Source organism: Echeneis naucrates, chromosome 3 (assembly GCF_900963305.1).
Source record: "Echeneis naucrates chromosome 3, fEcheNa1.1, whole genome shotgun sequence".
NCBI classification, from domain to species: Eukaryota; Metazoa; Chordata; class Actinopteri; order Carangiformes; family Echeneidae; genus Echeneis; species Echeneis naucrates.
In genome coordinates, this window is record NC_042513.1 from 9,138,801 (window position 1) to 9,156,422 (window position 17,622).

The 17,622-nt window shown below is 41.1% G+C and overlaps 1 protein-coding gene and 2 long non-coding RNA genes across 11 annotated transcripts in view; 1 reads left to right on the forward strand and 2 right to left on the reverse strand.

Annotated features, from left to right (window-relative positions):
* Positions 1-15,265, reverse strand: part of cbfa2t3 (CBFA2/RUNX1 partner transcriptional co-repressor 3) — a 52,126-nt gene extending 36,861 nt beyond the window's left edge. For 5 of the 9 annotated variants that reach the window (XM_029497438.1, XM_029497443.1, XM_029497440.1 and 2 more), the window contains exon 1: positions 2,084-3,044. In XM_029497438.1, coding sequence (XP_029353298.1) covers positions 2,084-2,285 — 202 coding nt within the window. In that variant the 5' untranslated portion in view covers positions 2,286-3,044. Of the gene's footprint in view, positions 1-2,083; positions 3,045-12,343; positions 12,469-15,238 lie in introns of those variants that run through there. The other 4 variants (XM_029497441.1, XM_029497444.1, XM_029497436.1 and 1 more) reach the window with 4 other exon arrangements.
* On the forward strand, positions 1,105-3,384 carry LOC115040618 (uncharacterized). The gene is made up of 3 exons (XR_003840577.1): positions 1,105-1,123; positions 1,363-1,546; positions 1,890-3,384. It is a non-coding gene; the product is annotated as an uncharacterized LOC115040618 (long non-coding RNA).
* Positions 3,649-5,735, reverse strand: LOC115040617 (uncharacterized). Its single transcript, XR_003840576.1, has 3 exons — positions 4,268-5,735; positions 3,925-4,019; positions 3,649-3,719 (listed from the first exon to the last, which is right to left on the reverse strand). It is a non-coding gene; the product is annotated as an uncharacterized LOC115040617 (long non-coding RNA).
* Positions 15,266-17,622: the final 2,357 nt, after the last annotated feature.

Below are 17,622 nucleotides of genomic sequence, written 5' to 3' on the forward strand. Positions count from 1 at the left end.
TGTACGTGGTAGCGGTGCTGTGATGCAATCATTACACCAGTGTGAAAACAATGTGTGCATATATATATGTATATATAAAAAAAGTGGACATTACATTTCACTGATACAGTAGAGTTCCAAAATCACTTTTGTATGGTCATGCTGACAGTGATCAGAACAACTGATGATATGGTATATACGATACCACCAAATTGCAAAACTTGAATTATAAAATCTAAAGTCTTGTAGTGTTATGAAGAAAATGAAGATAACAAAGTTCTGAGCTAATGTCCTTAGATAAAAGTTGGTGGTGGTGATCTTTTGCACAATACAGCTGCAAATCTTAGCCTTTTGTAGCTAGATAAAAATTAGTGCAAAATTTGTTAAGTCTGATGCAGACATAAGATGAGACACGAGCCAAGACTTTGTTTAGGATTCAATGCGCCTTTCCCATCAAAGTCCCCTGATTTAGTCCTTCCACCTTTCCTTCCTCTATCCAGCTCCCTCACTGCCTTCCTCCCTCTGTCAGGGCCTGCTGTGAGGGTGTGCTAGTGCTGGGTGGCAGTTCCTTATTGTGGAGTTTATGTGTGTGTGTGTGTGTGAGTGTGTGCGTTTTCTGTGTGCGGCTGATAAGACCCAGAGAGAAGAGCCAGTGTGCCGACATATTCTTGCCACCGTGGTTATCGCCCGTCGCAGCTGTGCCTGAGCTCTGCGACATCTGCTCCCTCACAGGAAGCCTATGCTGCAGCTCACAACACCTCACACACACACACACACGCACATGCATGAGCACACAAATAACTATTGCTTCACCACATAGTCTGAATATACTGCTGGACTATATCTAGCACCGTCCCATCCCCACTACACTCATACACACAAACAAATTTACAGCAACATCAGGTGAACGACTTGAGACAAAGAGCAGTATTTACATTTCGCACTGACACATTTTGATTTCCTCAGTGTATATATCTGTGTGTTTGTGTATGTGCGTGTGAGACGAATAGGTTGGAGCAGAGTTCTACTGGGTTTTTATCACAGAATTACAGGGGGGATGCTTATGACTAAGCCTAATTATAGAGGCCTTATCACTGCGACGTTCACAAAGCTCATTACTGCCAAGAGACGGCAGGCGCTGCAGGTAATTCACTACGTTGGGGATTAGTCCTCACTCTGGCTTACAGTTTCTACATATTTAGAGTCTATAAAATTAGGCGTTTAATGTCTGATTCTTAATGCATCTCTCTTTCTCCTCAAACACTTTACTGATTTAAGTGAAGGTTTTCATTTTTAGCCAAAGGCAATACTTCAGTGTTTTCAGTGCTTTAAGAATCAATTACGTTTTTTCTTCTCTTTCCTTTTTCTTGGATGTCTTTCAAGTATCCCTCATCTCTCAGCAGAATGCTCCTTGAAGGTTCTCCCTCTGTTTTTCGCTGTGATGCACGCTCTTCACCTGTCTGTACATTTTGAAGCTACTGGAGCTGAACAGTGAAACTCCCGAACTTAGTTCTGTTCCACTACAGCTGTTTGGGGAAGCCCAGAGGAAAACCCTCCCACCCACCCAGTATGAAATTTTCCCTTTCCTTTACAGTGCCACGGAATAAATGTTCTCCACTGGGCTTGTTAACAACTATTACACGTTGATTTAGTCCTTACAGCTTATATGAGAACCATATTACCTGATAGCAACGGGATGAGTGTAATTATACTTGGTAGCCCATTTAATCCTGACATGACGAAAGTGAGTCTGTTTTAAACAAAATTTTTTGCCACATAAAATCATTTAATCTGCACTGAGATACTCTTCCATGTAATAATCATATTACATGAAATGTAAACATCATTCTGATGATAATGTTTGAGTTCATCTTAACCTTGAAAGCCTCGCTTCTCTCATTAAATAACAGGCTTAGAAGCGGGATGAAGAACCCTCACATTGCCCCCATAGCATGTGGTGCTAAGTCAACACAAACTGATTATCCGTCAATCACTCCAACTTAATGAGCAGACCTGACAGCTGCGGGACCCTCCATCACTCATCACTGTAACAAACTGCCGAAACATTTCATGAAACAGGTTCTTCAAAATGACAAGTTCCTACCTTCGCTACATTTGTAGTGGCTGCTGGTTGCCAGGTTGTGTTCAGTCCTCCCAGACAGGAGCCTGTAGGCAGCATGTTTCTCCTTCAGCTCTCGGTGGCTGATCAGTGTGACTGTAGGCACATGTGGGGCAAACGCTGAAACAGAAGACCCATCTCTCAGGTCGGCGCTCTTCAGACGCTCCAAATGGACCTCAGCAGACATTTTGGAAACTCCAAATCACCGCAGCTGTAATGTGAAATGAGGGGGCTTGGAGTTTAAGCGGTGAAGCAGTATTAGGGTGAAGTCCGCCAACAGTACGTCTAAGTTTGGCAGCAGAAACTTATTGGCCAGCAGGTAACTACCACCCCAAAAATCCAGGTTCAGATAGTCAATTTTTCTGCTAGATGCTCTCAGTCATCAAATATGCTTCCGTGTGTCTCATAATTTTCTCCCACTTTGCCCTTGAGACACCATTTGATCCTTATAAGAGTCACTGAGCTACCGTGCAAGGAAAATAACTTAGCCACAGTTAAAGCTCCAAACAGTGTTTACTTCCGTCTGTTCCCTTCATCTTCTTTTTGAAGAGTGTCCTCCTGGTTGTATAATTTCTTGATCCCTCTGGTGTTTGTCTATGCATGTCTGCATTCAATGCTGTATTAGAGAGATTTGTGATATTTCTATGTTCACAACTAATATTCATTTTCCTCAGTCACAATTCTGTTTTGCAATCTCCTTATACTTGACATATCTTACTTGTATATCTCCCCTTTTATCTTCTCTTTCCTTCGCTCTTTTCTCCTTTCAAGCAGAGTGTGTATGAGCCAGCCGGGAGTGTGTGTGTGTGTGGGTGTGTGTATGTGTGACTTAGTCTATGTCAGTGGCAGGTCAGCTTGCCTTGTGGCTTCTGGCTGAGGGGCTGTGCTCTCATCTGAACCCTCCTCCTGCCTTGCCCGCCACTGAAACTCAAAGGAGAAGTGTGTTTTTGTGTGTTACCATTTCAGCCCTGTTGCAGGGCTGCAGCCCCTGGGGAGGCCAGGTAGCAGCATTGTGGTGTGGTGAGGGCAGCAAGCAGCAGAGCCCCAGCCTATTCTTTTAGGAACCAGCTGTGTCTGTGGCTGGCATCCACTCTTACCCCACTTACATCCTTCCCCTTCGGTTACCCACCCCCTCACTGCCTTTTCAGAGTCCTTTACTTCTGCAAATTTTAGCCTGGTGGCCAAATTGATAGTCCATCTTGTCTGATATTCCATTACTCCAACTTAATGCATCTTTGCTAGCATGCAGAATTGTTCAATTTCTTCTTTTTTTGCCATAGTTAAATGATGATCACTGACTAATAAATGATAAACTAATTCTTTGTACAATAATTCTATCACAAACTGATGTTGTATGAAATGTTGCTGTCATAAATCTTTGGGTCACCTGGATTCTCAATATTTTAAATATGATTACATTATATTGATGTACAATTTTACATTACTGCATACAGAAGATAAGACTGCATTACACGGAGTGACAAATTTAATTCATTCATTCATTCATTCATACATCTACCATACCACTGATGATGATGTCTTTGGACGGTGGGAAGAATCAGTATTCACTACATTCATAGCCAAGGGCCAGCCCTCCAGCTGCAGAGCAAATGTATGAATACTGAAAGGTATAAATGATGGGGGTCAAAACACAAACTGAAACTGTATACTTAAGTGAAAACAAAACTGGCTTCTGAATTAATTTTTTATTCAGTCTTTATTTAAACAGACAGAAACGCCAAGACTTGAGGAGCATGAAAAAAACTTATTAACATTCAGATACAACTCCCCCTGTCAATTTCATCAGAAATTCACACTTCACTTACTTTCATTCCCCAGAACTTGATGTGGGCAGCTCTTCTCAGCCCTTCCAAGTCAAAGTTTTGTTTACACACCAAAACTGTTTTTCCCCTTGAAAGACCTTTTAAACAAACATTAGGAGCCAATTGAGTTTCTCTGACACTGAAACAAACCAGTCATTCAATGATGTCTTTAAAAATCTGTATGCTGCCTTCAAAAACACCTTCAGAAATTGTGGAATGTGAGCTGTATAGATATAATTTTTTCTGTTAGTATCTTTTTATTGACATAATCAATACAAAATGCATTCAAATTGCATTAGAGTTTGTTGAAAAGCTGATGATGATCACATAAATCTTGTATTATTACCTTGTCTGTAGGAATGATGGATGGTGACCTTTGTGATGGATTTGTGCTGTCATCTTTAATCAAAGTTCATATCATTTCAAATTTCTAATGTCGTTTGGCATTTAGAGTTCCATCCAACCCCCAACCATACAGCACCATGTAGGTTAAAGCAAGCAATTACCTATAAATAGAGAGATAGCATGTGGGCAAATGCCTGTTCATAATGAAAGACAAAATAGCATATGCTAAAACATTGCCATCCCACATACGGCATCAATGATGCCAAAATAAACTTTACAAAGCTAAGACAGCTGAAAGTGTCTCTCGTGAAACTCTAGAAAGATTGTTACTGTCACCTTCTTGACTTCTGACCCCCGGGACTCATTAACCCCTAAACCAGACAGCGTGGCTGGTGTGTATGTGACAGCAATACTCCCAACCGCCATACACACATGCACACACACAGCTACATATTTTTGTTGGTGCAAAAAGTGTGCTGATGAGAGAAGTGAGAGGGGATGTGAGTACACAGATGTGCCAAGTGCCTGGCTGAAACCAACACACAGATGGTCATCAGCAGAGAGGAAGTGAGAGAAACTCATGTTGCTTTCTCTGTCCCTGGGTGCACAGGATGGGGAGAAGAAAGAGAGAGACAGAGAGGGAGGGAGATTTATCTATAAACCCACAGTGTATACAGCACATGGGCGGTTAGGTGTTTTTCTCAGATGCTAAACCGATGGGATTTCCCATATTTACAAGTTCACGCATTTAGTCCTATCCAAGTCCAGATCACATTTTTATTCAGAATTTGAATTCCCAAATTTAGACACAGACTCTTTCCAAGTTAACTGGGAGAGTCTTGTAACTTCAGTAAGCAGCAGCATGAATGAAAATGAAAGTTTTTGTAGGCAATGAGCTGCTGCGAAAGCATAACAGATGGAGAGGCAATGTTCATCACAGGCACCGTGACACAGGACAAGGTAAACCACCAAGGATGAGTATACACTTTTTCAAGTGATCAGATAAATGTGTGTGTGTGTGGGTGGGGGGGGGCAAAATATGAACAGAAACAGGAGAACAGGAGTGTAGCTTCTTTCATTTTTGGAGCAGGGGATGACAGTGGGAACAAATTTGTAAGTGAACAAACATAAAGAATTTAAATTCAAAATGTGTGTATCCAACATATCATCAAGCAGAAGGTCTTAAAAGTAGAAATTTAAATGTACAAAATTACAAAATTTACATTCAAATCTATTTTATGATCATTAACCATCAACTAAAGTAAGATTATCACATATAACCTTTGTCTTATCACATTTACAAATAACTTCATTTCTACATGGAAGAATGCATTAGCGCAAATACCTTTGCCCATACCTGGTCTTGATGAACATCCAAACACAGACGCACATACACATGATTTTCCCTGTATTACCTGCTATAGAGGCCTTTGCTCCTTTGGGCCCCCTCCCCTTCAGATGTTGGCAGGTATAAAATGAGTTTTTGGGGAAAGAGAGATAATGATTCCTCCATAATCACCAGAGGCCAGCTCTAGTTCTGGCAGGTGCTATCACAGCAGCAACCCAGTGGTGCCTTCTCCCTTGAGATAAGGTCAGGGGGATGACGGGAGGGAGGATGGGTGGAGGGAGAAGCAGGGGAGGAGAGGAGAGCAGGGCACAGGGGGGCAAAATGTGCGTTACAGGCGAACGGCTAGCCTTGCCTTATCTCCCCCCAGCGGCTGCCACTACTGGCTCCCAGATGCAGCGGGCCAGAGCCACTGTGTCGGAGAGATCCCTCTATCAGCGACACACAGGCACCCCTCGCCAAATACAAACCCAGCAGGAGGACCCACCAGGACTTCATTACATCTTTAAAACTCCAATAAGGATGCAGGAGAGATGCAAAATAATTTGCAACTTTTTTGGTATCTCAGGAATCCAGAAAAGATTCATAAAAGCATCCATTTTTGTTTATCAATTGTGTTAATGTCCCACCATTACTCTCTTATGCATGTTAAGGCATAAATAACTCATTCACCATGTTGGTCAGGGTTTGGGGAAGAAACTAGTTTTCAGCTTGTAAAACAAAAGTGAAGTATGTGAAAGTCAATGGTTGGGACGGCTGTCGTCTGGTGGTGAGAAGCAGCCATATGGTGAAGTGTCTTGCCAGCCTGTGCGACACCTGGCCACCACTGACTGGCTGAACTTTTCAACTCTGTAGCTGCCCTGAAAGCCGCTGCATGCACCACAGTTGTACAGCAGCTAATTCATTAGATTCTAACACAGATTGAGGGACTGCGTGGATATTTTTCTTGGCTGTACACATTTATGGGCTGAAAAAAATTGGAACATAGGAAATAACTTGGGTAACTAAGAGTGCCACCTGTAACTGTGGTAATGAACATTTTACAAGAGCTGATACATGTGTTCAGCTCGCCATTATTTGAATGACTTCAGAAGCTTTTGATATTTGAATTGTTACTTGTAGACTGGAATAAAACTGCTGATTCTGTTTGGATGATGCAGAATTGAAAGTTTCACAGACCATTTTTAAAATGTTTTAATCCTAAAGCATCTCTTAATGTCCTTGAAAGCTTAAACAATAATTCATGGAGGACTTCACCAAAGAATATTGATGTGACAGCACTTTTCTATTTCCTTTTGGCTTTATTAATTAAGGATGCGTAAGGACGCTTGAGAGTAATATCTCTTCTGGTAGTTACTGCAGTGAATTTGGACCAACATAAAGAAAAAACGAAAAACAAATAATGAACAAACTGAAAAAAACTGTATGCACTAGAAAACTAGCTGTATCAGTTGAAACACCATAACCAGATAAATAAGCCAGTTGAGACTTGTTCACCTTCTCTCTCTGTGGTGTTTTTAGACTGTGCACCTGTTTGGCACAGACAGCTTCAGAAAAACCTCCAGATCTTAACAGAACTCTATAAGTTAAACCGTCCCCATCTGTCGCAGTGGAGCTCCACACAGATGCACATTGAGCACCTCCTCTTTCTTAGCCTACGTACGGCAGACTTGGCACTCATTCAAGAACTGTCAAATCGCACCTGCTAAATTAAGCCCACTCTCATACTTGCATACACGCAGACACAAGCTCAGTAGTACGCAGTGCATGTGCACAAATGGACGCACATAATCATCTGTGTGCACACACAGATGCTGTTATATGTGCACAATGATGTTAAATTGATATGGATTGATAGGGTTACTCTGGAGTTTGAAAATCTTATTAGCAAAAAGGAGATAAAAAATATATAATGTGTGGTGCCCTGGTGGCTCACCTGGTATAACACACACAAAGAGGGCTTTGTCAAACTGGACCATTCCCCCGTGTCACCTTCTCTCTCTCCTTGACCAATTCACAAGTAATAACTTGAAATATAAATGTCTGTATAGTCTAGTGTATGCACTGGTTGATCATCTGACAAAGAATAGACCTGTGTTCAACACTAATACTGCCAATGTGTGACTCTGCTTGACAAGTATAGACAATTTTGTTTGGGTTATATTTTTTCTTTTCTGCGCCACTGGGTAAAGAAATCTGACAGCCGATGACAACCTGATTTTATCAGAAATAGAATGAAAAATGCAATATGTTCTATTGTCTTGTGTTACCATGCTTAGGCTGCTGGGTTATGCTGTGTGATAACATCATGTAAGACAAGTTCATTATGCCTCTGTCAAACATCACCCCACAATTTTGCTTGCCCTAAACTCAAACATGTGATCTGTTGATGACCACCTCACTTGACCCCCCTAAACTCAGTTTCTCCTTTCTCTTGTGGCTCATGGCATGCACAGCCGCTCCGCTGCTCTAAATAGGTGCCACTGTGAATTGGAGACAGATGGAAACGAAGGTTCCCTGCAGAGTGGTTCCCCTGCAGCTGTGCTGTGTACCCGGTGCCATGGAGTGATGACAGCTCAGCAAGGGGGCACCCAGAGACATAGAAGACAGCACCAACTCCATCTCACCCCTTGCATCCCTCCCTCCCTCCCAGACACACACACTCAGCTATACACAAACAAATACATACACACACACTTGCAGATTGTGCGAAGGTGCAAAGAGGAGGAGTGTTAGCTCCAATACTAGCCTCCAGGAATGTGAAAGTAGACATTTAAGTGAGGAGACAAGCAATAGACACAACATATTTTCCCTGCTCTATGGCAACCAAACGAACAGATATGCTAACACAGGCCTAAACATCTATACATTAAACATTAGCCCACTGCCCTCCAGCCAATAATAACTGAATTGGAAATGAAGTGAGATGTACAGTGCTGGAGAAGTGTCCCATTGTGACCATTGTAGTGTTAATATTAGTATTAGTGGTATTAGCAATAATGATAGTTTCCAACAATTATTTTCTCAGTGACTCATTGACATCACCGTTTTTGTATATAAACAAAACTTTGACTTGGAAGGACTGAGAAGAGCTCAAGTTCCGGGGAATGAAAGTAAGTGAAGTGTGAATTTCTCATGAAATGGACAGGGGGGGTTCTATCTGAATGTTAACACGTTTTTTTCAAGCTCCTCAAGTCTTGGTGTTTCTGTCTGTTTAAATAAAGACTGAATAAAAAATTAATTCAGAAGCCAGTTTTGTTTTCACTTAAGTATACAGTTTCAGTTTATTTTTTTGTGAGTAAGTTTTGACCCCCATCATTTATGCCTTTCAAGATTCATACGGCCAGCTTATATGATTAGTAATGTGATGGAGTGGCGACCTGTCCAGGATGTACCCCGCCCTCACCCTCATGTGAGCTAGGATTAGCTCCAGCAACCCCCATGAAACAGATAAGTGGGAGAAGACGAATGAATGAATATTTAGGTGGAACTCTGGATCATTTCAATACAAAGCTGAGAATAGCTTGCAACCAAAACAACTACAAAGTCCAAGACAGAGATGTGAGCTCACACCACAGCTTTGATCAAAGTATGTCTTTGTGTGTCTGTGTGAGAAACATAGAGCGAGAGAGAGAGAGGAAACGCAAAAGAGCGTGCAAGGGCTTCAGAATTTACCTGTGGCTAATTAGCCCTGTCTAGCTGTGTGACATATTGTGTTCAGGGTCATGTATATTTCATGAGAGGAGGCTTCCTCTAAAGTCCTTGTGGAATTTTCAAATGAAGAGACACCTGCTTTATTCATCACATATAATTATATGAATTATCAACTCTTTGCCCAAGTTTAAACTCCTTCTGAAGAAAATACAACAGTGGATGTTTTGGAGCCATCCACTCCATTGAGCACAGTAATTCTTAGCAAATGCATGAGTGTACTGAAGATGATTATTAGTGTAACATTATTGGAATCAACAAAATGGATTCTTATAATAATTACTGCTGCTGTGGTGATATTGAACTATTTTCTGTGCATGTGTTAGTGTGAGAGTGTGTTCACATATGTGTCACTTTCTTTCACAGAAAGTAACAGAGAGAATGGGCTGGGATATACAAAGTGTCAGGGTGCTCCTGCTCATTAGGGCTGTATTTTACACATAGAAGGGAGTCCAGGGAGTGCTTTTGTTTGATCTGCTTTGCATAAACCGATCCAATCTAACCCGGCTTGTGAAGAAAAAAAAAAAAAAAAAAATCAATTAAATTCTCTGTAATTGGACTGACTGTGCACTCCAGAGTAGAACATTAATCAATAGTAAAGATGAGAAATTAAGCCAAAGGCCATCTCACGTCATTGATTTGCACTTAAAGTACGCGGGATCTAGATATTACTGCCACATTGGAATATGAGCTATTGAGCACCATAATGTCGTTACTGTCTCCATATTGAAAAGGATAGTCTGGAAATGAGCAATGGCTGACAGCATCAATTAAGGTTCACAGATCTGTAAACAGACTTGGGTAAAATCTTTGCAAATATGTGCTTTATGTATTCAGCTTGGAAACTAAATGCTTTGCTGATATATCTCCAGGCACTTGAGTAAAAACTCAGTGTTTTACACTTACTTTTGTCTAGCTTCTGTCAAGCAAGTAACAATACCTGGAAATTGTATCAATGATTAATAATTTAATATTGATAACAACACCATCATTATATGAAATACTTTATTATATAGCCAGGGAAATATATTCTTGTTTTCTTGGCCAGATTTTGAGGTAATCTTAGCTTTAAAAAAAAAAAAAAAAAAAAAAAAGCAAATAAATTGGTTATGTGTAGTGTAACTAGTGAATTTCAAATATTTGCCAATAACTCTAAAAATAATTATCTGAATATCCATTTGAGTCTTGTGACAGCAAGATAAAATTTCAGGTCAGTGTGTTTGTGTGGCTTGCAACCTGTTCTCTTCGATGAAGCCAGGTCAACATGTTGTTCAAGTGATATCTAAGTGTTCAGATTTACTCTCTGTTTCACTGTGTTCATCTTCTTCATCATTATTTCCACCATTGTCTCTCCGCTGCCATACAGAATGATGGTAATGTTTCTGTCCCATACAGATTGGCTCCAAAAGCTGGCAGCTGGATAGACAGACAGATGTTAACTAATCAACAGACAGATGGACTGACCAACTATCAAAAGACAGGCAGATGTTCAAATATTTGAATCAAATGAAAATGCAATTTTTGGTTAGGGAGAAGCCAGACCATGAAACGAAACATGTCATGCTATATTCATCCTGGAGCACACATTACATTATATTTATATATAATTTTGATTCAGAAATAACTTTAAATTGGGGTCAAATTCAGGTAAAGGAGGAAGTGATAGGAAGAGCTAATGTCACCTCATCTCAACAAAAATGTATTGAGATGATCTAACAGACACAAAAGATTAATGTGAAACATGCACGCTTTGAAGCATGCAATGTATTGATCATCTCAATACTGTTTCATATCTCCTCTCATAGTTCCATCTGGTTCTCTCTGACACACTCCTGGACCAACTACAGGTAACAGATTGAAGCCTACAACTGATCCTAAAAACTGATAAATAAATAAGCCAGTCACATTCGAACTAAAACAATCCACTATTTCAGAAAAATAAACTTCAGCCACAGTTCTCTGACATCACTTTTTTGCCGACAGCAACACAGATATATATTGGCTTCCGGACGTCCAACAATATATAGAATTATCCAAGAATTTTTCTGTTCAACTTTGCCATGGAAATGAGTCCTTGGAGTTGGGTTGTTAAAAGAAAAATCAAAACAAAATACAGAAAGGGTGCAAGCTCATCATGCTGTGGGCCAGCCTATGGACAATGACTGTATAACTGTCACGTTACAAAAACGATGATGATTTTCTGCAGACTATATGGTTGTACAGTTGTGGAACCTCTTGTGGACCAAAATTCACTGATTTATGAAACTGTATTTCAGGGACAAATGAACATACAACTCCGCTCTTTTTGTTTGCAATAAAATGTGTATATGTATTCTCAGGAGCTGTTATTTTTTTTACATTAGTGTCTATAGAAGGAGAGCTCCCTGCAATGTCAAGAGCCTTACATCCCCACAACCTACTCCTTCCACCTCTCACTGTCCTCTCTTGACTCTCAGCTTATCAGGACCCTGGCAGACACTCTGATCAGAGTTTGTAAGTGCTGGCCATGTGTTTGTTTGCTCCTTATCCTACCTCATGGCATGGCATGCGGGGGGAATTCACCCCGAGCCCCTTAGTGTAGCCTGCATGGAGTAAAAAGATAAAACAAAAAAACTGCCAAGAAGATTGCAGCAGAGGCAGGCATCACTGGAGGAATCTGAGCGCCCTTCCCCAAGGAGAGGTGAGGAGACTGTTGGACACGAAAAGCTGCTGTGTTTTGTTGTGTCACTGATACTTTGTCACTGTAATTGACTCAAACACAGATTTTTCTGTTGCAGTTTCCTCCAGTTCAAGAAAAACTAAAGCTATTACTTGGTGCTTACACTTCAGCTGACTTTTCCAAGATGTGTCCTTGTACATGTACAACTAGCACTGAGCAGTCTCCCCAAGATAGAAACTGCACTATTGTGAAAAATTAAAGCACCGGACTGCTTGATATTGAAGTCTACTTTCTTACTCATTTTAAGACTTTATTAGGTCAAGTTTCTTAGGGAAAAAAAAAATAAAAAAAAAATCACATACCTTGGCTGTATTCCATTTTAGTGGTCACCTCCTTCAGACGCAGCATTATTAAACCGATTGCGTCACTGGACTCCTCAATTTTGAAAGCTCCTTCATAAACAGCTGACAGATGTGTTCCCCTTTTCCTGGAAAACATGACCCAATTAGTAAAAACAATATGGCAATGTCACAGAACAGGACAGCTGACAGGACCGAAAGCCTGAGGATTATACTCTTAATTGTAAATACTTGTCGCACTCGCTGTTAAGATACTGCTCGCCTGAACTGACTGCCACTCTGCTCCCTCCTCATCAGGACTATTTTCCTAACCTGCTGCACACAGCTGGTCCTGATCACCAGTCATTTGGTATACAAGTTTCTCCTGGTCAATTGCTTCTTGCAATTTAGTTCTTACCCCTTATTAAGACGTCCTATCACTCTTTACTGGCCGGATCCACCATTACCAATTGTGCCTGTCTCTCACCTGGAAAACTGACCAGTCTTCTGAATCTGACCTTACCTATTGTCTGCTCCTTGCTTGCTCCCTGCCAGTCTGGTTTAGGTCAGTGGCATCCAGCTTTTGGGTCCAAACCCAGACTCCTCAAAGTAGTGGGCTTCACGCAATGTTTAAAAAATGTATACATTCAGTGACAACATGAGTCAGGCACGCAGTCAATAGATCAAACTTTTTCCTCAGTTTCCCCTTCAGATATATATATATGTGTGTGTGTGTGTGTGTGTGTGTGTATTAGGGCTGCACTGATACAACTAGTGTATGAGTACTTGCGCCATTACACATAAAGTCACTTTGATTTTTTTTATTTATTTATTTTTTTTCCAAAAAGATGGCTGTTTTTGTAATTGAACATCCCTCATGATGATTTTCTTGTACATGGCTGACTATACTGTAGTGAAACTTGCGACAAACACAAATTTAACAAAATTGTGCCATACTGACATTCAACAAAAGTGTTTTAAACATGGCACTGTCACACATACACATCCTGCTTTGTTTCAGTCACTCTCATTCACCTGAAACTAGTTCCACACTGCTGATGTGGCTCCTCGCTTCCCGCCTTGCAGTCAAGTTCTGTAAACCGCGCGCTGCGGTAAAGTGGTATTGGTGGCAGTTAGGGATGGGAATCGAAATACGTGTTGAGAACCGGTTCCTAGTGCTTCAATTTCTTGGAATCGCTTGCCAATGTTGCTAATGATTCCCTTATCGAGTCCGGTAGGCGCGAATGGCGTAATCACGAACGTTGCGTGGCCTACGCAAGCTACGCAACGTGCGTGGCGACGTCATTCACCAGAAACATGGCACCCAAGCGGCGCAACCGCCCGAAAGCAAAGTGGATATTTCACTGTGGAATACTGTGGAATTTAAAATAAATGGTCCTCTGAAGACCTGTTGGGTTTGTAGGGTCATGTTACTTATAAACTAAAAACAAAATTGCAAATCGACGTGTTTGTTTTTCTTTTTTCCAGATGAGAATGATAAAGAACCGAATCGTTAAGCAGAATCGAAAATGTAATTGTAATTGGAAAAATCTTATAAATTCCCATAACTAGCGGCAAATTTTTGAGAACGATTACTCATCAAACCAATACTCCATACTGCTATCTTTATTGGTGCATCCCTAATATATATGCATATATAGTCAAAATTTGCATTGGTGCGTGGATGCCGGCACTTTGAATTATTAGCTCTATCTCTGGTCAGGTTGTACACTTCCATGACTGAGGAACTTCTGAATGTTTTTTTATTTTTTTTTTAGTCTGTCTCTTCTATAATTAAGGCTTGATTATGTTATGGAAACAAAGCAACTTGGGTAAGGTCAGGAAAATGTCACCATTAAGATTAAAAGAAACATGTTCACTATTAATTTGAGAAAGGGAAAAGTTTAAAGTGATTAAACACATGGCCCCTTGCTGGCATTTACTGGTGAGGACCATCCCCTGCTGTTGATGATGTCAAGCAGTGCACTTGTTGTTTATGTAAAAAATACTATAAATGTAACCCCTGGGTTCACAGAGATTTACTTCTTGGTAGGCAACACCAGAACTTTATGTCATAGTGAAGGTCAGCAGCACAAAAGGATATACTGTAAAGAGACAGATGGTAAAAAGGAGCAGGATAGGCATAGCCAAACAGAGAGAGGGGGACACCGAAAGAGGAAGAAATGAGAGACAGCACAGTGCCTAGTGGAGGGAGAGGAGGAGGAGGAGGCAGTGAGTAAATAGTCAGCGGCTCTAATAGGAATATCAAGCCAGTGAAAGGTAAACAGGCTTCTCCAGGCAGATACAATGGGAATGTGGTGGCTTTGAGAGCGGTGGAGTGCCGGCACGCCACTGTGGCACGGCGATAACAGCCCCAGGCCTGCCTGCATCCCAGAGATAAGGCCGAGCACTGGCATGTGTCGACCCTGATCCCAATTTCACAGTCAATATTCATCCAGCCCGACAAACAAGCAACATTTAAGATAAAAAATAAATATAGAGTCCTTCTGCTATTACCTCCTGTTTATTAATCTGCACACAACACTCACTGCCTTTTAAATAGTAGTAAACACCCATCCCTCCCCACCACATCCCCTCCTCCCTCCATCAGAGCCCCCCTCCTCTTTCCCAGCTCCACTCCTCCTCCCAATCCTCTCTTCTTCATCTTCTCCCTGTCTCCCTACACATCTGGGGATTTGCATTGCTTCACTTCTTCTTGTTTGATTGCCGCAGGCTCTTCCTGTGTTTGTGTGTGAGCTGCGTACGCCTGTGTACGCATTTATGCGCATGATATTGTTCCAAGATATCTGATATGCATGTGCGTAGATGTGCATGTATGACTATTCTTTGATCGCTGCAAAAGGTGTTTTGGTGTGTTCAAGCATGTTTGTGTGCAGTGTTTTTGTCCTCGCACATTACCATATGGAATCAGGACCCAGCTGTAGGTTTGAATCTGTCTCTGTTTCCCTCTTAACATCCTGCTTCCCTCACCTGGCACCCGCACAAGAAAAAAAAGGCACCTTAACAAGACATTTTTCCTTGCAAGACCAACATTTTCAGTAAAATTGCAGGTGACCTAGAGCATAATACAGCTGCAGGTATTTTCCTCATTCTTTTACTTTCAATAAGGTTTCACTTTGATAACAATATTTCATTAACAAGAAGAGTAAATGCCGAGGAGATAACGTTCCTTGATTTTGATAGTGATTTGATCTGGGATTAGTGAAATCTTCTTTCCCACTAATAAATAAAGGTGAATGCTGGATTAAAATGACTTGCTGAAATTAATATTACCTTGATATATGTATTTTTGCCCATCAATAAGAAGGTTGTGGGTTTGGTTCCCGGCCTGTAGCCTTTCTGTGCATTTTCTCCCCGTGCCTGTGTGGCTTTTCTGCCGCGTACTTCGGTTTCCTCCCACCGTCCAAAGACATCATGTTTGGGTTAACTGGTGACTCTAAATTCTTCATCGGTCTGAGTGTGAGTGGTTGTTGGTTTCTGTCTGTCTCTGTGTGATGGGCTGGTGACCTGTGAGCTGGGATTGGCTCCAGCATCCCCCGCTACCTCAAAATGGGTAAGTGGTAGAAGATGAATGAATGAATAAATGTTGGCCTCAAGCTGCATCAACTAGCCTTGTAGGCTGTGACTACTATCTGCAACAATCACAGAGAGGAGTTCATTAAGAGTGAAGAGAAGACCTGATTATCCTTGAGCTTCTTCTCTTTCTTTTGCTGGAGTAAACATAGAGTGCTCTCTTGAATTAGTTTGATTAGTTGTGACACAGAGGGGTGAGGCTGTAGAGCCTTACAAAAGCCAGGTAATTCTTCTGCACTGCAGCTGGCACAGACCTGCTGTAGTTTTCACAGTTAAAGGCAGGGACATTACATTCAGCTTGTTCTATTATTTTCTGGCAGCTGGACTATAATCATTCCTACCAGTGCTCTTTATTTCTCCCTGGCCACCAATCGTTAGTTCCCCTATCATCCTCACCATTACACCTGACCTGCTTCATCACGGCTCACTCACTCTTCCCCTCCCTTCTCAGTGGCCTTCTCCTGCCCTTCCTTTCTCTCCGTAGCGCAGACCTGTCCATGCCTGGCCAGCTGGCCATATCCCTTTAAATCTGGCCTGAGCTGAGCCGCTGTCTCCAGGAGATTACTGCAAACTCTCCTAGGCTCCACAGATGGGAAAGACAGACTGCCAGCTGGCACAGGGATACCCACTATCCCCACTGGAAACTGGCCAACAGACCTGGCTCTCTGCTCTACACTTTGCCCATTCACACTCCTGAGAGCTAGCCCTCTGACTTCTCTTACCTTTTCCTGCCTCTTCCTCACTCTCTCTCTCTGCTCATTCTGTCCTATTTTACCTACTACAGTAAAGAAAAAGCAATCAGACACTTTACCAACTCTGAAAGTATATACCAAACAAACACAAATAAAGCTACATAAACAAGTTTTCTGGATTTGGGTACTTCTAGTTTATTGTAACCTGGGTCCTGTTTTTATGGTTCCTGGTGGCTAGGATGACAGTCTTTCAACTGTCATTGGGTACAAAAAGTGAATGGCAAGATAAACCACTTGGAGTTGTATAGCTGAATTTATGGAAAGGAAGTGTCGGACCAGCTTTATGTCCATGCCACCTGCTGATATTTGTGTTAAAATTATTGACAATAATGTCAATAATTTTAATGGTCAAATTACAACAAAAAATGGGCTTAAACTCTATTAATAATATTAATAACCATATTTTTCTATGTGGACATGTACTTGGACATGTTGACAACATATTAGATTATTACTGAAACATCTTTGTATGAGCTGCTGTTTCTTATTGTTTTGTTTTTATGTAAAATATAAATCTGTCATGTTAACAAAGATGAATGTAGTGGATACAAATACAAAGGGAGATGGCTTAACCTTGTCTTTTACATTTCTCTACTACTACTACTAAGTACAGGCACTGTATAATGATATACAGTGCCTGTACTTAGTAGCCCCTTTATTAGGCACACCTGTACAATGCAGTCCAATGCCACTGTTCCATAAACTTTTATGATGCCTATAATGGTCCATTTTGTTGACATTGATAGAGGCAGTAATTAAATCACATGTTTTATCACTGTGGTCATAATTAGTGGTGGTATACTGTTCTGGGCTGCATTGTTCTCAGAGGGTTTTCATGTGTGAAGATAAGAAAAAGATATTGCATTAATTGAATTGAATTTACACATTTCCAACAAGGTAGCGGACACTGTATATTATGAGCTGCATTCATGTATAATTTATTGGAAGGCGGTTGTA